The sequence below is a fragment of the Belonocnema kinseyi genome, chromosome 5, assembly GCF_010883055.1.
Source record: "Belonocnema kinseyi isolate 2016_QV_RU_SX_M_011 chromosome 5, B_treatae_v1, whole genome shotgun sequence".
NCBI classification, from domain to species: domain Eukaryota; kingdom Metazoa; phylum Arthropoda; class Insecta; order Hymenoptera; family Cynipidae; genus Belonocnema; species Belonocnema kinseyi.
In genome coordinates, this window is record NC_046661.1 from 41,344,135 (window position 1) to 41,367,351 (window position 23,217).

The 23,217-nt window shown below is 31.5% G+C and overlaps 1 protein-coding gene across 1 annotated transcript in view; it reads right to left on the reverse strand.

The window, feature by feature from the left end:
* Positions 1 to 23,217, reverse strand: part of LOC117173617 (la-related protein 1) — a 110,995-nt gene that overhangs the window by 26,538 nt on the left and 61,240 nt on the right. Inside the window, exons 2-13 of the mRNA XM_033362256.1 lie at positions 17,137 to 17,219; positions 16,420 to 16,473; positions 15,813 to 15,975; positions 15,345 to 15,443; positions 12,696 to 12,859; positions 12,352 to 12,479; positions 12,033 to 12,222; positions 8,321 to 8,869; positions 5,061 to 5,209; positions 4,607 to 4,835; positions 4,338 to 4,505; positions 3,949 to 4,199 (exon numbers count right to left, since the gene is read on the reverse strand). Of these exons, the coding sequence (XP_033218147.1) occupies positions 3,949 to 4,199; positions 4,338 to 4,505; positions 4,607 to 4,835; positions 5,061 to 5,209; positions 8,321 to 8,869; positions 12,033 to 12,222; positions 12,352 to 12,479; positions 12,696 to 12,859; positions 15,345 to 15,443; positions 15,813 to 15,975; positions 16,420 to 16,473; positions 17,137 to 17,219 (2,227 nt within the window). The remainder of the gene's footprint in view (positions 1 to 3,948; positions 4,200 to 4,337; positions 4,506 to 4,606; positions 4,836 to 5,060; positions 5,210 to 8,320; positions 8,870 to 12,032; positions 12,223 to 12,351; positions 12,480 to 12,695; positions 12,860 to 15,344; positions 15,444 to 15,812; positions 15,976 to 16,419; positions 16,474 to 17,136; positions 17,220 to 23,217) is intronic.

A 23,217-nucleotide genomic window follows, 5' to 3' on the forward strand; every position in this document is an offset into this window, starting at 1 on the left:
ATGTTGGCCGTCCTGCGTCGTATGTCATTTGCTTTTTCGGGTGAAAGGGTATATATTGTGGATTCTAAATTGCTGATTATGTCTTCTTTTGGGATTTTCGATAGAGCTACAGTAAAATTATGTCCTTTAGATAAGGCTGAAATCATTTCATTGTTGAGAGGGTGGTCATAGATGTTTTTTTACTGTATTTGTTAGTTTAGTTTGCTTTACTGGAAGTAATTTGTCAAATATATTTTTATACCTATTATTTTTTATACCTATTTTTTGGGTTTTTATACCTATTATTTTGGGAATTGTAAGGTTTCAAAAATGTCATTTTTTTTTGTTGCATTTTTGACTAAAATCGAAGAAGTTGTGTTTTTGAGAAATACCTCATTTGCTGCTAATCCCACCACAAAATTCCTAGAGAATAAATGAAGGTAGAGCCAATTTAGCGTAAGATAAAAAAAAGAAAGTGTCCTAGCCCAAATAGGTCACGAGATATGACCTTGGAAATTGCACTCTTTATGCATAGAGGCACCTGAGCGTACCGTAAAGTAGCTATAACCACTGTTGAGTACTGTTCGTTTTTTCAATAATTGTTTATAACCATTTTTTCTGATAAATACTTTTTCTGCATTCAATTTTATACTTACCTCCGCGGCACTTGTAATTCTCTGTAATTTTCGTAAATTGTACATAATATGCTGTGACCATTTTTTGACATTGAAAAAAATTAACTAATTGATTACTTGAAAGTAATTACATATTATACAACGTAATTCAATATGAAGAAAAAATTAATGAATGAAAAAAGTAATTACATAAACTGATTGTACCTAAAAGTGCTTTAAATAAATTCATAAAATAGTTTAATTCATCAAAATTAAGTAACTAAGAAATAAGTATTTGATAAATAATTGTAGTACAAAGTAATACATTCAATAATTTATTTGGAATTTTTTTAACTATTAAATTACATTTCATATGTCATTACTTTCAAGTAATCACTTACTTAATTATTTTCAATGCGAAAAAATGGTCAAAGAAAATTTTGTACAATTTACAGAAAACACTGCGAATTACAAGCACCTTGGAGGTAAGTACGGAATTGAATGCAAAAAAAGTATTCATTAACAGGTACTGTCACAAAAATGACAAAAGACTATTTGTTTATTGATAAAAAATATATACCACATTTTTCATTAATTATAAAGATTTCGTGCTACAAAAGTATTCAAAAATGATTATGACAAGATTTTATAAAAAATAATTATTAAAAAAATATTTTTTATTGTTAAAAAAGTATTTGTTTATTAATAAAAAATATGTATCACATTTTTAATCAATGATAAGTACTTTTTTGTCACAAAAGTAGTAAAAAAGTACTCAACAGTGGTTATAGCAATATTTTGTTATAAACAATAATGAATAAAAATATTTGCTTATGGATAAAAAACGTGTTACACATTTTTAATCAATTACGGTGACTTTTTTGCCACAAAAATGCTAAAAAATGGCCGTATTATACATGATAAATGAATTATATACACTTATTTGTAACAAAAATTCCGAAATATAACCGTAGTTCTACTTTACGGTACGCTCAGGTGCCTCTATGCATGAAGAGTGCACTTTCCAAGGTCATATCTCGTGACCTATTTGAGCTAGGACACTTTATTTTTTTCGATCTTACACCAAATTGGCTCTAATTTCATTTATTCTTTAGGAACTTTGTGGTGGGATTTGCAGGAAACAAGGTATTTTTTAAAAACACAACTTCTTCGGTTTTAGTCAAAAATGCAACAAAAAAATGAAATGTTTGAAACCTTACATTTCCCAAAATAATAGGTATAAAACACTTTTTTTTGTAGATATACGCAGATTTTTGTAGACTATTTCATCCTCTGGCACAATCAACGTAAACTGAACTTGGCAGGATTTATTTTGAAAAAACTGAAGTCCACTTTTTTGCCCGTAAAAACAGGCTAAAATGAATATTGTACTTTTTTGTAATTACAGGAAATTGAGTCTAGTTTCACTCACTAGTGGAACACTTTTCCGTGCAGTAGTTATTTGGAAAGACACACAGTGCTTTTTGAAACTTAGTGACTTTTCCCTGAAAATAAAAAAATGGGGACTTTTCAATGTATCATAACTCGGAACCAATAGAATTTAGTGGATTTTTTTTAAACAAAATTTGGTCAGAATTTTGTTTTCTTTCTTTTTTCTGTTGGACATTTTGCTTTAAAATACAATGGGAATTATCCGTCCACGCAAAAGTGACTTTTGGAACTGTTTAAAAAAAACCGGGTTTGGCAACTGATCTGTTCTAGCATTTTTGATATGTCAAAAAGGACTCCAAAACGAAAATTTCTCATTAAAAACATTGCACGTTGGATTTATTATGGAACAAAACTACCAGATGCCTGGACTATAATGCGTGTTTAGAACATTGGTTAAAATGTATAAATCATCAAGCAGCTTTATTCCAAAATACCGTACGATTTATGCAAAGTGACACATTATACTTTTCAGAAGTCGGTAGCATTAGATTTAAAATTAAAATTTGAATATCGAGTTTCCTCAACAGTATATACCACCCATGATGATAAGCAATGATTTAACAGTTCTTACAGAACAATATTCCGAATTTAAACAATTTGAATACAATTAAATAAAACACCTCTACACTTGAATGAAGTTGAAGCTAGTGCTTTTCTTGAAAAATTAAATATAGAAATTAATGAGAATGAATTTTTCGACGAAATATGCAGACTCGAATTACGTAAAACCAAATGTACTTGTATGAAGTAAAGATAACTTCACGACTTCACAAAGATGGATCAATGTCTTTAAACAGGTTGGACTGTGTATTGTCGGTTCAAGATACAAATGCACCCACCGAAAGAGTGTTTTCTCCAATAAATGCGATCTGGTCACCAGAGAAAACAACTGCAATGTTAGAGGTAAAATATAACATATGAAAACATGTTCCGAATTCAGCGATATACTACAACAAAATCCTGACTTACTAAAACAAATTCGTGGGGTAGAAAAGTAGGATTTTATATGACAAAATACATAAAGACATCCATAATAGATCAATTCGCTGTGCGGCTAGTTTGCTACCTTGCACCAGACATCCTCTAGGGAGAGTTAAGACACAATTCTCCCTCAAATATTCGCCGCTGCATCGGAACTCTGAGATTTCCGTGGAGCGCGAAAAGTTTGAACAGTTTTATTTTTTATTAATTCTTTTGTTTCTGAAAATTTTGAAGTATATGTGTTTGAAAGTGCATATTATTGTTCCCTAACCTTAATAACTAACCATCCTAATAATTGATAATATTCTTGTTTGAGTGTTGTCTTTATACCGTATTAAATGCGCTTGAAAATAAAATTATGATTTGAAAATATCGCCAACTCATGCCAATCAAAACCAGTGGTGTCAATGCGGAGATAACTCTGCTGCGCAGTAATTATTCCTGTTTATTTTTAGGTTATGTAACGCCATGTGTGAATTTAAAAATATACAGAATCACCTACTGCGCATACTAGAGATATTCGCGTTCTGACACCACTGATAAAAACTCATAAAAGTTTAACCAGTTCCGGTACAGCGGCGTCAACCAGTACTCCGTGATTTCGTGAAATCTTTGAAATTTTTTACGAAATTTTGAAAACCTTCGAAATATTTTGAAATCTCTGAAATATGTTGTACACTCAAAAGTTGAGTGGTTATTCCCTCGTGTATCTCATATTAATTCTTTTGCTTCTTAAATTATTTATGGAAGCTCCCGTTTACCCTGAAATGTTGACTTCTTGAAATTTAAATATTTAAATATTATAGAAACAAAATTTTTTAAATCGAAAATAATGAGCAAAAAACTTGCGAATTAGCACCCAAGTACAAGGCGCTTGATCCGAATCAAAGAAAAACTAAAAATAATAAAAATGCTTGCATACCCGGTGGAGTAAGTTCGAGGTCTGTGTTCTCTGACGTCCATAATCCATCCAACGTGATGCTCCACAGGGGGATTATTGCTGTGACGGGTTTTGCGTTTCCTGGGAGTTCTCGGATCGACGGCGGGATCATCTTTAACGACGGCGAAGAATCTAGGCACGGCGCCTCTTCTTCCACTGTCTGCCCCTCTACCTGTCCTGCGAGCCTTTTCACTTCTGCGTTCTCGTCTTTCCTGTCCTTCCACGCTCGTCGTCTACGCAACAAAGTATTATTTTTTTATTTTTTATGAACTTTCAATTGGAAAGAAACTTGAAAATTTAAATTTGAAGAGGTAAAGTACTGTTAAATAAAGCTATTTTTGAAAAGTATGGGAATAAAAAATGGAACTTACAGGTGCGAAGGTAACTTGTGCGACTCCAACTTCATCAGATGCCAAAGGAGGTGGTGGAGGAACTTCCGGATTCGCCTTCCGTGGAAGTTTCGGGGCAATTTTTTCAAAAACTTCCTGACTGATGATGTTCACGGTTTTGTAACTTCCGATCGAAGACATCGAACCATACTATACATCCAAAAATTAAGTTAAATAATATAATTGGGTATAATTACTTTTTCTACTAACTAATCCAAAGCATACACTTCTATTAAAAATTACATTCTTACCCTTGTGCCATCTTCAGTCCAAAGATCCTCTTCATAATAAAATAATCCATCATTAATCGCCTGTTCCAGATCCTGACTCATTTTCATTCTCGTCATCCAATCTCCAGTGCGATCATGACCTTCATGTTTTGGAAGTCTCGTCGTCGAAATCGCATCCGAGGTCTGCGTCACGATCAGCAGTTTATTAATGTCTCCATCAGAAAGTTCGTAATCGTCGTCATCCTCCGATCTACAACAAATTCACCTTTTACGTATTTATTTACAAAAGCCGAGGGCAGAAAAGCAAAATAAAATACGAGTGGTGAATTTCTCACTCGGCTTCAGATTTCAATAAATCAGCAAAGGTCTTCTCAGTCGGGAAAAGAAGACAAAATTGAATATATCATCATATGAGGAGTTTCGAAGAATTTTCCAGGTAGGACAAAAATAGTTTTTTGGAGAGGAAGAAGCTTACAATTCGGAAAAGGCGTTGTGTCGTCCGGTGGGTGGTGGTGTGTCGAGTTCCTCGTCGAATTGAAAATCAAGCTCCTCTCGTTCCTCTTTACTGATCTTTCCCTTGTCTTCGGGCTTGTCTCTCGGCGGCTGCTTCACTCTTCTCTTTACCTAAAAATGGAACATTTTGTACATTTTTACGAATGCAGTGACTAACCGGCTGATGACTTTTAATTATCAATTTTTTCCCGATTAATTGTTCAGTATCCCGATCAGGGAATTATACTTCTTTTTTTAAATTTCCATGCCTAACTCAGGATTTTAATTCTTTTGGAAAATTCCGTGTTCCAAATCAGCATAATTCTTTCGAAAATTCTCCGTTTCAAGTCAAAATTGCAATTCTTTTTGAAAATTCACTGCTCTGAGTCAAAATTATAATGGTTCAGAGAATCTCTTGTTCCAGATCTGAATTACAATTTTTTTGTTCGCAAATTCTCTGATCCAATTCAGAATAACATATAACTGCTTCGGGAAATTTCCTGTTCCAACTCAAAATTATCATTCTCCTCGAAAATCCACTGTTCCGCGTAAGAAATATGCTTAATTATAATTATCTTTCAAATCCTGGTATATAACTTAGAATTATAATACCTTTGGAAAACTCCTTGAACCAAGTTAAAATCATAATTCTTTGGAACATTCCCTTTTCAAATACAGAATTACAGATATCTCTCCTGAAATTCCCTGCTCCAAATCACTATCGCAATTAAAGTTTTTATGTTAAAACGTAAATCTTTCCAAATGAAGGATAGCAATGCAGAAGGAGTCAAGCTCAATTTTTCAATTTTTTCAGGAGCCTAAAAACTTGTTGTAAATTCAGCAGGACCACTTAAGATAAAAATGAGAAAGTGCTTTCAAAATACTTTCATGTTCTATCAAAATAAAAAAATTACGCTTACAAAAATCTATTAGGTTTCGAGGAAATTAATGAAACAGGTCACGTTTCGAGATTAGATTTCAAGTCCATATCGGCTTTTAACATATTTCAACGTTAATTGTGGAGTCAATTTGCAGTTTAAGAAAAAACAAAAAATTTGCATTCTAGATATTGAATAAAGGAATTGATTTCCAAAAAGTTTATTTAAAAAGAGTCATGCAGTCCGGAAAAATATGAAAATCAAAATGACTTCGAAATAGCGTAAAACTGACATTTCAACTTCAAATGGCGATAGCAACAACAATTTGGCATATGTCCAAAAAATGAGAAATTGGGTTTTAGGTTATTTAGTACTGAATGAAAGGGACCCAATAGTAATTAAAAATAATTAGCCAGTGTCGAGAAAAAAGAAATTAGATTTTTCACTTTGAGGCCAGAAAAGCTTCCCGGACAACTTTAAACGGCAATAATTACTTTCGTAGTAGGATGTAAGAAACACAGTGCTGTGCACCCACCAGGCACTAGATTTTTTCGGATTCCAATACCACAATTGTAGCGACAGAATTGTTTGTGATTTATATTTATTGCAATCGTTTGTAATTTGTCTGTATCATATAGGCATTCCAGCTGACTTGGCGAATAAGGCTCATTCTGACTGTGTGTCTTGTCAAAAGTTAGGTTATCAAAAAGGAGCCGCTCTAAAAAGGAAAAGTTCATTGCTCCACTACCACCTATCTGCAAAAAGGGTTATTTGTCATAGGAGAATACAAAATTTCGCTTAAAAGCCCTTTTAATTAATTCAAGATTCATAATTGTATTTAAAAATTAATTTCCTTGGTCAAAAATACAAGTATTTTATTTGAAAAATCTTTTTTTGCTGTGAAAGTTTAATATCTAACTGTGCACATAACTTTTTCACTTTGGGTTCAAAGTGTATCCCTTTTTGGTTAAAAATTCGTGTATTTTGTTGAAAAAGTTTTTTTTTTATAGAAAATTAATCTTATTATCCAGAAAAGATGAAAAATGTGTTAGCATAAGGTAGATTCTTTAAATTGGTATTTTTTGCTTTTCTGTATCAAGAAAAATCTTGAATTTTCGTACACTTTTTTGAGGATTACAATTTCGGGATTTCTCATGGAAAACTTTTTTTTTGTATAGATTTATGTAAAAATACCACTTATTTACATTAAACTGGGAAAGAAAAATGCAATGTTAAAACTTTATAATAATATCATTGAGTTTTTTAATCCTGCGAGCAGATCACTCTTGTAAAAGGCTGCTCCAAACCTCAAAATCTCAAGAAACTGTCATCGCCTTTTACGTCAGCAATGGAATTTGACAACTTAAATTGAAATGAATACAATACTTCACACGAATATTCCTTAATGTTAATGTTCATAATCATAGGAAATAATAATTTATAACTAGAATATTGAGTTAAAACTAAAAATACTATATTGTTACACTATAACCTCACTCAGAAGCAGAAAAGTATCCTTGAACTGCTTGCACTTCACTTTCACCACAAAACCAGCTTCATAAAACTTATAAGCATCCAAACTTGTATGTGCTTTCACTTTTTTTGCAGTATAAAAATTGTGAGATTGAATAAAATACGACACTATATCCACTATGGTCACCGAGTGCATTGAGCTTACATTTTCACTAAAATCTATATCTTTAAGAGCATACGGATCAAAGTTTTCGATTTTTTCCATTTTTTGGCTATATCGGGTCTTGACGTCTCCAGCCAATTTTCCAAAATATTCACTCTGAATTTCGAAAAAACAAAAACAATTTTAAAAGACGACGGCAATACATGCGAACTATAGGGGCATAGGGAGGAGGCTATTCTCCCGAAAGCCGCTCGGAGCGCGTGACGTCACAAGTAAGATTGCTCTATTGTGATTTCTCGATACTGCGCAGGCGCAAAGATCGATCGGGATCAAGCACACATTGGCGATTGACCCCTCTAGCTGTTCTTTTTTTAGTGGGAATTTGGAAAAATGATGCCTCAAAAAAATCCCTTTCTAGACATGTGTATTAGAATTTATCAGAGTTTTTGAGCTAATAAACCCGATTTTGAAAATTTGGCGCTTGACTCCTGCATTTCTACCCTTCAAATATAAAAAAATTGCAAAGAGCATCACTTAAATTATCGTCATTATCGACAATAAAGAATTTTTCATTTTTCGTTTCGTGACTGAACAAACTGTGAGTAGCAAAATATCAAAACACTTTGAATATTAATGTTAGTATAATCGAGTAAAAAATTGCAGTCAGGTAGACATCCTAATGTTAAAAAAATTAGGTTAATTAATATTTTTAAAGCTGAATCAAAATACCTCTTTCCAAACATCCTCAGGTTCCTTTTCGCCATTAACAAGCACTCCGCATTTGTCTTCTTTGTTGCCTTTCGTCGAATCTTTTTTGCCTGCATTTTTCTGTTCTACTTTATTTTCTTTCCTTTCTTCGTTCACCGATTTGTCATCAACTTTTATATCGCCAGAAGATTCCATATTAGGCTGTTCAGTTCGAATGGAGATATCGTCCTCCATAGTTTCCTCTTTCTCACTTAGCGTTTCCCCAAGTCGTGAGAGAATAATAGGCACGAATTCGGGAACATCTGGGTTCAAAGTGTCGCCAATCGAGGAAGAAACACTTTCGGATTCGCTCAGTCTTCCCACGGGTGGGATGAATGCGCTCAGAATTTTTGGGACTGGAGGAGCGGGAATTGCCATCAGGGGTCGTGCTATCGGGCAGAATTCGGGATGCGATGGGGGGAAGATCATGTCGCTTTGAGAGTGTGAACTCATATCCGAGGAATCCGAGAAAACAGGATTCCCGGCTGAATCCAAAATTGGCCACTTCAGCGGGTCTACCTTTGTTCTCACCTAAAATTAAAAAAAAAAAAACTAAATTAAAACCAATTAACAAACTAAACACTGAAATTATAATGGGTTTATATTAAAATTATGAAATTTATAACAATTCCCGATTTTGAATTATTTTAACATTCTCATCAGAGAAGGTATTAGATTTGTGTAAAATTTGACCCCCCCCCCCAGTTTTTGTCAAATGTCCACGTTTTGAGACCCCCTGAATCCAAAAAACAGGTTTTTACGAATGTGTCTGCCTGTATGCCTGTCTCTGTCTGTCTGTGAACACGATAACTCTAAAAAAAAGGAATCTATTAGATTGTCCTTTGGTACACTCGTTTAGTGTCCTAAACTAAAGGTCAAGTTCGTTAGCCAGCCATTTTGGATGAAAATTCCAAAAGTGGGCACATTTTAAATATTTTTGAAACCACTTTTTTAAAAATTCAAGAATTCTCTGTATGGTTATTCATGGTATTCAAAAAATTTAACAATTTATCCTAAGTACTTTTTTCGAAAAATCAGAAATTACTAGAGTTATAGCATTTTCAAAATAAAAAAACAAACTAAAATGAACAATTTAGGCCAAACAACGCATGACACGAAAAAAAGTCTGGAGAAGAAAAACATCGCTTTTTGAAACCACATTTTTTCAAGATGTACAAATTCTATGCACGGTTGTTCATAGTACTTCAAAACTTATACCATTTATCCTTATGATGTTTTTCTATAAAAAGAAAATTGTAAGAGTTAGAGCATTTTCAAAATCCAAAAAAAAGCCCTACAAGATTATGATAGCAACTTTTTCAATTTCGTCAAAAAGTTGAAAATTCCAAATTTGATCGTACAAAAAAATTTTGAAACCACATATTTTCAAGATTTAAAAATACTATGTACGGTTGTTCATAGTACTCAGAAACTCATACAATTTATCCACATGACTTCTTTCTATAGAAAGAAAATTATCAGAGTTAAAGCATTTTCAAAATCCAAAAAAACAAACTGAAATGAACATTTTAAGTCAAACAACGCATGATATGAAAAAAAGACAAGAGAAGAAAAACTTTGCTTCTTGAAAGCCCTACAGGACTAAGATAACAACTTTTTTAATTTGGTCGAAAAGTTGAACATTCCAAATTTGATCGTACCAAAAATAATGAAAAATTAAAAAATTCCATTTTTTGGTCAAACTGTGCAAGATACGAAAAAAATGAAAAAGCTCAAATTGCGCGCCCTGGAAAGAACTACAAATTTATAATGAATCACTTTTCGATATAAGCTACAAAAAAAAATGAGACAAAAATTGTTCATCCAAAAAAGAGCTATAATATTTGATAGGACACGTAGTTTTTGCTTTAGTCGTAAGAAATATCATTCAAAATAAAAATATTAAATTTGTTTGAAAAAACGACACAAGGTATGAACTTAAATTACCAGACAAAAGTTGTTCGCCTAAAAAGATCTATAAATTTATTATTAATGAATTTTCCATTGGACGAGTAGATCTTCTTTTAATCGTAAAACATAAGATAAAAAATGCAAAAATGAACTTTTTGGAAAAAGCACAGAAAAGACGAAAGAGGACAAATGCTCCTATATGGGACCCTATATAGGTTCCTGTATTAGACCATATGCAGATGCGCAGTAGTTTTTATTTAATCGTAAAAAACATTTAAAATAAAAAATTATAAAAACAAGGAAATAAGAATTAGTATGATTCAATTTTTATGCATATTATGAATTGTAATGATATACATTTATTGAAATGATACATGTTTCAGACCAGCTTAGAATACAATTTAAAGCAAAATAACAAACCAAAACAAAAGTAATCATGATAAATACAATTTGATTTTTTTTGCAATTTTTTAATAAGTAATCCCAGGCTGAGTTACATAAAAAATGTATTATAATTGATATAAAAGTGTTGCGTATAATGTAGAAAAGTTGACATGTTGGACAAAATCGAGTGCGAAGCAAGAGATATGTGATGAGAATATGTTCGTTAAAGTCAAAAGAGATTTAACAAAATAGAGTTGAATATCACAAAATTACAGTTGTCGGTCCGTTCAACTTTGATTTTAAATGATCTGTGCCCAAATGCGGAAGAAATGCAAAGACCAAGTGCGGAGTGCGATTGCCATCAGTTGCGTGTCGTAGGTGCGCTCAAACTCTCTTTTAACGAAAGAGAATTCACAATTACAAAATTACAGTGGTGGATGTTTTGAGTCTTAATTTAAAAATGTTTGCGCAAGAATGTGCGAAAATATAAAGACCGCCGAGGTAAATACATAATCGAGCGCGAGAACCAACAGTTGCGCGCCCTAGGCGCGCTCAATCTTGCGAGCGAATTGAGCCGCGCGCGCAGCGCACGACGAGCATGTGCCCGCGTAGCGGGCAGATTTTTTTATCTAGTCTTTATTGTAGAATAGAATTAAAATTTTGAATGCTTTAAATTACCCATAATTCGAATAAAAATTTGTTGCAACTTGAAATTAGTTTATTTTAATTGTTACAGCCAGGGAAAGAAAAATATCTTTAGTCCTGTAAAGAATATCGGAATGTAAAATTTCTTAATTTAACGTCTGGAAAACAACTAATTATTATTGGTAAGGAAAACCCTTATTTAATCGACTTCTTCCAGACTATTTATTCGGTAATTTTATACATTACATGTCTGATTCTGAAAAGGCATGCAATGTATAAAATTACCGAATAAATAGTCTGGAAGAAGCCAATTAAATAAGGTTTTTCCTTACCAATAATCTTTAGACCTGTTTTTTAAACCTATTGCGTTCTTTTAATTCAATGGCATTTATTGGCACAAAGAACAAGTTTCTTTTTTTAAAAAAAGGCAAAAAGAGGAATTTTGTTCAAAAAAGGGAAAAATAGAGGCCTACAAACTATGAAATACAATCTAATTTCTTCTAAATAAGTTTGTAAGGAGGGTACTATCAAACTCCATTCCTCGAACTCTAGAGTCCTAATGGTGTTAGCGAATCCTCCTTAAAGTTATTCTTGCACAATTTTCTCCCACCTTGGAATTAGAGCCAAGGAAAGTGTAAAAAATCGTGCCTCTTATATTTAATATTAAATGAAAATAAAGGAATATAGAAGTAAAAAATCACTTACCAAAGATTTCAATCGAAAACAATGGATATAAAATGGAACAAATTCTCACCTTAAAGCCGTCCACCATTTCCAGTTTATCAGACTCTGTGATGGATTCAATTACCAAAGCGACGTTCGTAGTTAAAGCTTGAACTCTATGAAAAGAAGCTATCAAAGTGATTGGAAGGAATCCCTGTGCGTCCATTTTCCGTCTGAGAAAGAAGTCCCTCAAAAGATTCTCCTCACTGAAGTAATATTCTCTGAAAAAAAAACCAGAAATATTTCCGATTCAGAACAAACTTTGAGAAATTAAACATAGAAGCAAAAAGCAATAATATTATTACGAGATATTTATTATCGCATTATTATTAACAGTTTTGAAACCTTACATTTGTTTTCTAATATATTCCTTGAGAGTGACGTTGTCGAGGTTCAAGTAGTTTGACGTGTTATTAAAATAAAACGTGCCCATGTAGGGCATCATGTAATTAGGATCCGTCTGGCCAAATTTGGGAACCTGTTGCACCGAAGACAACTAAAATTAGTTTGACTACAACCATTTTCGAAAATTCGATTATTAAGAATGGAACTTTCAGATCTACTATCTTAATTGGTAATCGTCAGCGATCACTCTGTTATTCCAGTTTGATTCATCATTGTGAATGATATTATTTCAAACTTGCATTAAAAAAATAAAACAACTGGGAAGTTTTGTCTTTACATGTTCACTTGCCTGAGTGTAATTTATGAGGCAATCGGGATAATCCTGATCATTTCTGTTCCTGTATCCGCCGCGAGATGCACCGCGACCTCGTCCTCGGCCACGATAACTTCGGCCGCCGCGGCCTCTGTAATTGTAGGACCTCTCATCTCTATCTCTCCAATTTTCTTCGTCTGCTGGAAAAAATTCCTTTTTTAAACTGCTATTCGGTCATTTTTTGAGGGTGGTCATTCGAATTCTTTCAAACAAATGTATCCAATGTGGAAAAACTCTACATTTAAAGCGTTACAAGTTGTACAAATTCGAAGCTTTCAAAATTAGACAAAATTCTAATTATAAGCATTTAAAAGAGTAAAAATTTTTAAGTATAAGTAAAAAAACTTAAGAATCTCCGTTTCGAGGTCTTCAAACACAAAATTAATTCAAATGAGACACTTCAAACTCAGTTTAATTAAAATAATGAAAAATATTTCAAATTGAACAATTTTACATTCAGAACAGTACAAATCTGTCAAGATTCAAAAAAAAGGCTGAAAAATGTTCAACTAAGGCTTTTAATTTTGAAATCGTAGAAGAATGAGCGATTGAAATGGTCTGATTTATTGATTAAAAAATAAAAATGATTCAACTTTGAACGTTCTCAATAAGAAGGTATTAAATAAGGTGTTAAATATTGTTGGTCTACTGCTGTACAGGTATACTGGTATAACTTGAAGCGCTTTTAATTTGAAATTGTATAATTTTTGAAATTTGAACATTAGCCTATTCGATTTTGCAGTTCAGATATTAAGGGCATGTGACACACTCATAAGCTACGTTTACGTATTTCATTTGACACATTTTCTTTGTAACCTTGACATTTTTTAACCGAAGAACTATTTTTTATATTTAAAGTATTTTCGAGATGTAAAGAAATGTACATAAACGTAATTTACTGTCGGCTCAAGAATTTTAAAAATTTTGAGGCCGATTTTTTACTTATGAAAAATGTATTAGGTTCAAAAAATGTCTAGGGACAAAGAAAACATGTCAAAAATGTTCCCAGTTTTAATTTCTTTGAAAATAATTTTTAGTGAGATTCCTACTCAAATGAACTAAATGAACTTAGTTTATAGTCTTTGATGCATTTTTCAGAGTTTCAGCCCGATATTTTATTAACAAAAAAAGTTATTAAATTGAAAGATTCAAAGGGGGTTGATTTTGGAAGTTAAGGGTTGGTTTGGGGAAATTTCCTTTTGCGGATTTCAAGAGCCAAAAAAAAAAAATTCTGGTGGATTGAATTTTTATTATTTAGTGATTCGATTGTGGGGGTGCTAGCTTAATGGACCTATCTGAGTGTTTCAGATGGCCTTAAAAGGTTTTAATCTTTTAACTGCACAGATTTAAACTATATAAATTTGAGCTAAAAATGTTGCAATTTTTAATTCAATTTTTTTTCTTTAAACGCTCGTATATTTATTAAAATTGTTGCTTCTAATTTAAAATAAACTTTCATTATACTAGTAGTTAAGAAGTGTGCAATTTTATAAATTTGAATATGAAATTAGTCGATTTAGATCGTTCTCAAATTTAAAAATGATAGTACTAAAATGCTTTTATTTCTAATTCTACAACTCGCTGATTTACGTTTAAAAACAAACAATTTAGTATGTTCAAATCCAAAATTATTCAACTTTTTCAATTAAAAGTCCTTCTATGTCAAATGCTGTTTTCCACCTATTAAATATTGAAGACTTTCAACTTAAAATTGTACAACTATGAAAGTTTTTAATCACAAATAAATTTGTAGGATCTAAAACGTTCAATTTCAAAATCTTGAAAATGATTTTTTTTTTTTTTAATATTGAAGACTCCAGTCTATGGGTTCAATTTGAAACTGCCTCGTTATTAACATTCACATTATTTAATATATGATATCAGGCGATATTTCAAGTGCTTGGATAAATGTTCCTACTAAAACTAATTGAAAAGGATTCCCGACCAGAAAATATATTCAGTCAACACTTAAATCGTTTAAAATTGAATATTAAACTAGTTTAAATACAGAAGTTAATCCAATACGTTTAATTGAAATGTCGTTAAAATTAAATAAGTTTTTTAATTAAATAATTAGAAATATATATATCGCATTAAAAAATTCAAAATTTAGGGTATACTTTCAATTCAGATATAAATTACTTAGACTTGAAAATGTTCCACGTTGAACATTTTAAATTTAAAACGTTGTAAAAGTAGATCTATAGTAATCTATTAGATTTTACATGAAATAAAGTTCAAATACAGAAGCAATACAAAATAAATTGTATACATACATGAAGAAATTATTTAAACTATTTAATTTTTTTAAAGATTATTGAAATTGTGAGATGGGTACTATCAAACTCCATTCCTGGAACGTAAAGTTCTAATGGCGTTAGCGAATCCTTCTCGAGTTTAATATTGCACAATTTTTTCTTCCAATGATACTAGAAGTCTAGAGGAAATTTTTAAAAATTGTGCATGGAATATCTAAATTAAAATTCAAAAGAAAATAAGCAATAAAAAAATGATTAAAATTTAATAAAATTCTAAAAAAGCAAATCTCAGTTTTACTGAACAAAATGTAATTTGTATTTAAGAACTATTTTTCTTTTTATTTAAATTCGCCAAAAATAAATTTACCGTTTTTCTCTCTTTGACTATGATACTTTGGCGATCGCTCCCTCTTATTTCTGTTTTTTGCCAGGTCGATATCCAATGGAACCCATTTTTGTTTATTAACTGAAACGATCAAATAAGATGATAAAACATACAGAAAAATGTGATAACTTGAGAAAGTACATATTATTGAAATATATGTTACAATTAAAATGTCAGAGTTCTAAAAATAATACTGCCGTAATTTGATAAACAGCAAGCAAGTATGAAGATTGTAATAAAATTCAAAACTTCAAAATAAATCTTGAAATTTGTATTCTCGAAGCTATTGAGATAAGGAAAATTTACATCTAAAGTATTTACATTTAATGGAAGAGATCAATCAAATTTTAGCCCTACAAAGTAATCATTCAAAAGGCAAAAGCAGCCCTATACTTGGATTTTCAAACCCTAACACATAAAAAAAAAACAATTTCAAATAAAAATGCATACATTTTCTTCTTTTATCGCTGCCATCGGTGTGTTCGTCACTATCATCCTGACAGTAATTTTGCTCCTTATTTTCTTTTCCTTTGCCTTCTGGAGTACTGGCGTGCTCCTTCGAATTTTTTGAATCAACACCATTTTGTTTCGGAGTTGTTACGACCGTCTTCTTCTAAACAGAAACGGGCTCTTTGTCGATCTCCATTTTTTTAAAATTAAATTAGACTAAAAATTTCATTACATCAAAATATTTACTATATCAATATTTTTAATATGGTTAATAATAATTCTATAAAACCTCATCCTTCAGTGACTAGTTGATGATAGATAATAATGACTTCTAGCAATTTGATATTTATTTTTGCGCAAATACTTTCTTATTATTTGAATATTTTTCAAGTAAAAATATATGAACCGTGTAGGAACGCCCTCAAGCTTTAAGGAACAAAAAGTTTTTCATTCTTTAGAGAGATCGAAGCGTTTACATTTTTAATTTAGCAAAAGTTCTACACCCACAGTATTGCAAAGTTCGGTTCTGCGGGCTCTAGCTTTTGCAACAAAAATCCAGAAAAACGTATTCACAAAATTGAACAAAATAATAAATAATAAGACGCACCTCTCCTTGCGCTCCTAAAGAAGGCCAGTCTCCAATGTCAGAGAAATCGCTCGCCTAGCAGAAGAACGCTTATATTTAATAAATTACATTAAAAAAAATAAATAAAATGTAATGGAAAACAAAATCATAAAATTCAAGCTTATATCGATAAAAAAATATAATGAAAATTAAAATTACAAAAAAAACACGAATCCTTTGAAAAAATAGAAAATTTAATGAGCACTTCATTACTTAATAAAAATAAAAAATAAAAAAAAGGAGATCGAAATTGAGGGGCTGATAGCAAAAGCGGAGTAAAAAAGTCGTCGGAGAAAAAATGAGAACGTTGCGGACAAAAACAAGTTAAAAAGAAAGGATAACGAGGATTTTATCGTATATTATAACAATATAATAGAATGGTGGATTAGAATATAATCTATCGTAATATTATATCGTTATATTATAAATATACAACTATTTTTTTATTTTTACCACGTTTTTGTACGGTACGCATTCTTAACTTATTTGTGCTGCGACAACGGTTTATGTCCGTTTTTGCAATAATATTATGGAAATGTAAATTACAAAATAGAGCAATAAGTGAATAATAAATAACGTTTTAGCTATTTGAAGAATAGAATTGCGTAAAATGTTTTTCCAAGGTCTTATTTCAGAAGTAGCCGTTAAACGTTAAACTGACGTGGGGGGTAAGCAATATGAGGATCTAACAATACGCACCCTCTGATTTATTTTTCGTCTGTCCTTAGGTGCTCTCACGATCGTTGGGTGTACCGGCTGTACCGCAGGAGAAACGCCGTTTTCTGCAAAATAATTGAAAAATAATTTCAACAAATGTATCCAGAAACATAAATCCAATATGAAGAATAGTTCTGCTAAAACCATTTTTTAATAATATAAAATATTAACCATTCTTTTTTATTCAACCTAATTATCTATTTACTCAAATAGTTTAGTAAACTTTTGAGCCGCAAGTTCTCTTTCAAAATTCAACAACTGAGCAGAAAATTCTTTAATAATTAAGAATTCAATTCAAAAATGTACTATTTCTAATATTTGAATACGAACATTTTTAAACTCTTATTGCATAGGTTTACATTTTTAACTTATGAATAATAAAAATTTGGAACCATACAATTTGCATTAATTAAGTCTTGAGGTGTACAATTTTTGATCTTTAAATGTAACATTGTAAAAACTATGGATTGGAACTCAATTCGAAGCTATACATTTTATATTTACAAATTGTACATCATTTTTGCATGGAAACAAATTTGGACAAATAAAATAGAAAGTGCAATTAACAAAAAAAGTTACCAAAGTGGGAAGAAGAAAGACTTGCTGTTATGATTAAAATACGCATTCAAAGCTGTCCATTTTTAAATTTGTGACGTTCTGAACTGTAGTTTAAGTCTTCAAAATTGAACAAATTCGAAACTTGTGGACCTTACAAATTCTTTGATATTAAAATTAGACTTGCTAAAGTGAAACATATTTTTATTCAATTTTAAATTTAATATTCCACATTGAACACTTCAAACTCAAAGATTTCGAAAATAGAAACCTTAAATAACTGAAAAAATCTCTGCCACTAGAAATAAATTAAGCCAGTAAAATTAATTTGATATGTTCAATGTCAAAACGATAAAACAAAAAAGTCGGGGTTTCGTTTTCGGATCTTTTCGATTGTGGTGTGAAGACGTAATCGGTTCCACGCTGTCGTTTGGTGAAACGTTAGTATAGATAAAAATAATTTATCAAATCAAGAGGCATCCGGGAGTGCGCATGGCCAATATATAATCGGGGCCACGTAGTTTGGAACAGGTTGTAACCAGCTGATAAGAATATAATTATTACAGCTGTGTAGTCACACTGAAAACTTTTATACACAACCGCGCGAGAGATTGACGCAATTGAAATTATTTTGCACTGGAATGAGTTTAGTACTCGCCATTTGCCAAGAATGACTATTTATCAATATTTAAAGAAAAAAAAATGTTTAGCGTGAAAAGAAAGTTTTTTTTACGTCCATAAAAATTTTTCCCACTGTCGTAACGTAACTATTTTCAAGCACTGCGCTTGCATTTTTCGAGAAACTTTTTTTAGTGATTGCCCATGCGCCTTTCAATCCAAAATTACTTTCCAATATAGCAACATAACCCCACTGCTGACTATATGCTTCATAAACTTTCTCCCTCGATTCCTTGCACTTTTCAGACACGACTAAGTGGGCGCCAAGGGACATTGGACAACGCCCGGGACAACGGTTAAATTTTGTTGACCAGTGTTCTGCGGGTATTTTTTTTAGTCAACGATTAAAAATATTATATTACAAAATTTAAAAACTCAAAACAAAGCTTCCAAAATGGCGATCAGGAATTAAAAAAAAATATATTATCTTAATACAATATTTGGAATCTGTGATTAAAAACTATTTTAAGGAATGAGTTTAGACAAATTGCATAATTTTAAAAAGACCTAGTCGCCATTCTGTAACCGCTATTTTGAATTATAACAAAATTAGAATTTTTAATTGTGATTTATATTCAAATTTACAATTTTCAAGTCTTTAAACAAACACGATCAAATGTACAAATTACAAGTCTTCAATTCCAGACCTGCAAAATGAAAAACTTCAACACTATCGATATTTTTTTACTTAGTTATTCAATCCCCATCACTCCAGGCAACTTTACTGCCAAATACATATTTAATGAATAATAAATAAGGTTTAAAGAATTCTCTTCCAAGAACTCGACCACCATCGATTGCACAAAAAGTTCGCCTATAATCTTAGAAGCCCAATGAAAAATGGACTATACCACGAAATTAGTCTTTCTTCAAGGGCTACAAGTTAGTAATAGAACCAACAGAGTGGGTCTCTTAGTTTAGCTGATACCCCGCTATCTCATATTACGAGAATATCTCATATTCGAGTACTCTCCTCTATATAATTTTATTATAAAAAAACTCAAATTTATCAGATTTTGTAAAAAAAATGATACGACCAATGATAATAAATCTTAACCAAATTCTTAAAACTTCAATTTTCCGATTTTCCGTTATCAATTGAGGTGACGGAAGCAAAAACTCATTAAGCGCTCGAAACCACGTAGGAGTATTGTCCACTAGGAAAAATTAATCAATAAAAAAAGTCACCGAAACGTAAAACAAAATACATCTTCGTATTCAGCTTGATTTGCTGATACATTTTTCGTATGAAACTACTTCATTCAACAATTATTGCTCAAGACAGATAATGAAAACTTGGAAATTTTTCCGATCAAAAATCGATGTTTTATGGAACACAACTCACGATATTTCGGCCGCTTGTTTCTAAAAATGCTTGAAATTTGTATGGTGTATTCTCAATATATATAAGCGATGACAATAAGCAACGTACTTTGTTTAAAAAAGTAATATGTTTCTTTTTCTTTAATAACAAATTAATTTCGAAGGAAACCATGTTTCGCCAACGTTTTCGTAGCGAGTTAAAGTCAACACACGCTGCTGCTGCAGTCTTCGATTATCAGGCGGCAGCGGCAAACAGCAACAAAACACTCTAGCGGTAGCGTGCGTTGACTTCAACTCGCTGCTATTTCCACCATTGATAAACGATTTCTTAAAATTTCCACTTCATCTGTACCTTAATACTCTTACGACCTGCCCGATTCTATTTTGCATTATTTATTATAAGCTATTAGCAATTAGCGATTCGGGTTGCGGTAAGAACCATCTCCAGTGCGCCTATTCTACATGTGTATAAATTTTCAAGTCGATCTATGCAACGGTGTGGACGGTATCGAGCCTCAACCCCACAAATTTGGATTCTATATAGTCGATTATATTAACAGATTTAATGCTGTCACGACGATTCATTATGTTAAAAGAGATACTTCGGGATTCAATCGTGTACAAAACTACGAATTTTGCCGACATTTCTTGAACATTGCAGTTCACATCTTCAGGGCTAACCTGAAAGAAGTCTTGAAAAAGTGAACTGCAATGTTCACGAAACGTCGGCAAAATTTGTATTTTTGTACACGATTGAAACCCGAAGTATCTCTTTTATTATTAAATTATATTCGTTGAATATTTTCATTTTCAAAATATCTTCAATTTATTGCTATAAATACAGCGGATCAACTAAATTATACAATAATCTTACTTGTTTTTTTTCCTTACAGTCAATCTAAACGTGACGAGATCTTCTACGTTATCTTTATTATCAATTTTTTTTATGAATTTGCAGCGGTTATTGGAAGTAAATTTTCCTTATTCTATAAATTATATTGGCATTCAATCTGTGCAATCAGTATCTCAACATTTATTTTATATAAAATATTACACATTCCAAAATGTAGAATTGAAAGTGCTTGAAATTCAACATTTTGAACTGAATCTTCCAAGACCGTACCATATTCTTTAAACTTCGAAGCGTCAATAGCACAGAAGATTAAAGTTTTCAAACTGAAAAGTTTCATCGGCAGATACCTCAAAATTATAGGAAAATTTGAAATAAAATGCTTGAAAATAGAAAAATATGAAAATTAGGAATAATAACACAAACATATTAAGCCCAACACATTCCAAATTTACAAATTTTCTAGTTGAATTTAAATGTGTGCAACTTCAAATTGGTATCTTATCAATTTTAGAAAATTTTAAATTGAACCCCTTCGAAATTGCATTATTTCTTGTGATAAGTACTATTTAAAGTGATGGGCTGAACAGGCCCGTTTTTTTTGTTCGTCAAAAATTATTTTAGTGTTATTTTCCGAATTTCTATAATTCAATCGCTATGGTTACCTTGTTCTATGTATATATGAAAAATTAATTTGTAAGGATATAAACATATGGATTATATCGATCTTTACGTTTTCAGATCTGACTTTATTTTGCAAAGAAACTGAAAATTACTAGCTCAAACCATAGCCAAACGATAATCATTTTTCTCTATAAAAAATACCTGTTCCTGAGGAAATTTGTAAGAGCATAACTATAATACAACGTATTTATGCTACGTCACTTACAAACAGGGCCGACGATTTTAATCTTGTGGCCCGATACACGCATAATATTAAGACCCCCTCATAACCCCGGCCACCCGCTCTCACAATCCCCCTCACTCTATGCCCACGAAAACTATAGGCGAAATTAAGAAAAAAAGTAAGGGGGCCCCTAAGTTTCGGGCTCGATAAACTTGCACTCAAAGTACCCGTCTCTCTCCGCTCCTGTTTACAAACACCTGGAGGGGGTAAACGCATTAGATGTCGCAGTTATACAATAAACATACATTATCACCATTAACTATCAGTCATGAAACACCTGGTTGGAAAATAAAGATAACTTGCCAATACTGGTGCAGACATAATTTTAACTAAAGTGCAATTTAATTTTTCTTACGTTCTCGTCCTAATGAGAAGGTATTGGTTTTATGTCAAATTTGATTTTGTCGGTTTTCATCACACTGTTTTAAAGCCTTAAAAGAAAGAATGAGTTCGTTCACCAACTATTTTAAATGAAAATTTCAAAAATTGAGAACATTTTCGACATTTTTGAGATCATTTTTTTCAAAAAGAAAAAATTTGATATATGGCTATTCATAGTAATCGGAAACTCGAACAATTTATCCTTATAATTTTTCTCGACAAAAAGAAAATTATCAGAGTTATAGCAATTTCAAAATATAAAAAAACGTAAATTAACATTTTAAGCCAAACGCCCGAATTTCCTTTTTTCTTTTTTTACATTTTTCAGTCTGCAAGGCACCAATAATTGTCTAGATTAACGTCTGCAAGTTCATTTACGTAGAACACTTTGGGCTTTTAAATAACTATTCACTTATTAAGCTGACTTTTTTTATTTGTTAAGCTTCAAAGCCAGAGGCCTACAATTTTCTCGCCGATAGAAGGTGGCACTATATAAATTAATTATTTAATTGTGTAATGAATTTTCAATTAGATTAGGCAACTGATTTTGAAAAGCAACCCAATTTTTAGTTAATCAGCAAATAATGATTATCACTTGATTGCAATTAAAGAAATTTGATTCTGAATTAAAGTGCTTTGTCAAGCGTTTGTTAATTACGCAAAAGAACAAAACATTAAATTCCATATTCTTGTCGTTCTCATATTTAACCTTTTTTTACGCAATTAATAAACTCTCCCTTAGTTTCCATTATAATTTGAAAATGAAAAAATAAGACAAATTTTAAAGAATCCTTGGAGTTCTGTTTTTGTTTGACAAAATTTTAATTTTTCCACTTTTGACGTAACTCAACTGGCGTCCATAGCTGGAGAGAAAAAATTATAATAAATATATAAGATAAAATAGATCATTGTTCTTATATCGATTTCAAAATTCTATTAAATAGTTCTTGAAAATTAAAAATTAAGTGCCTATTTATTCGACCGGCTGAATAAGACATAGTGGCATGGTTGGTCTAAATTTTGTCCACCAAGTTTAAGGCATTACGAATACCTTCAGTCAAATAAAAAATAATTTCCAAATACATTTCCAGTAAGAAATTATTTTTTACGAAGAAATTATTTAAATTAATTTGGTATTCATTGTTGTTCGGTCGGCTTTATTGGAACTTGAAATACACAATGCCTTTTTTGTTAAACAGGTGCATCGACTCGTGTTTTTCATTCCGAAAGTCGCGTGTCCCAAGTGGAAATCCTCTTTGAGATCATTGGCATGAGTCTGAAGTTCCCAACGTTTACAAAAAACGAAAAAAACGAAAAATAAAATATTTGAAAAGTCAAAATGTTTTCATTGTTTATGACAGTATTATGT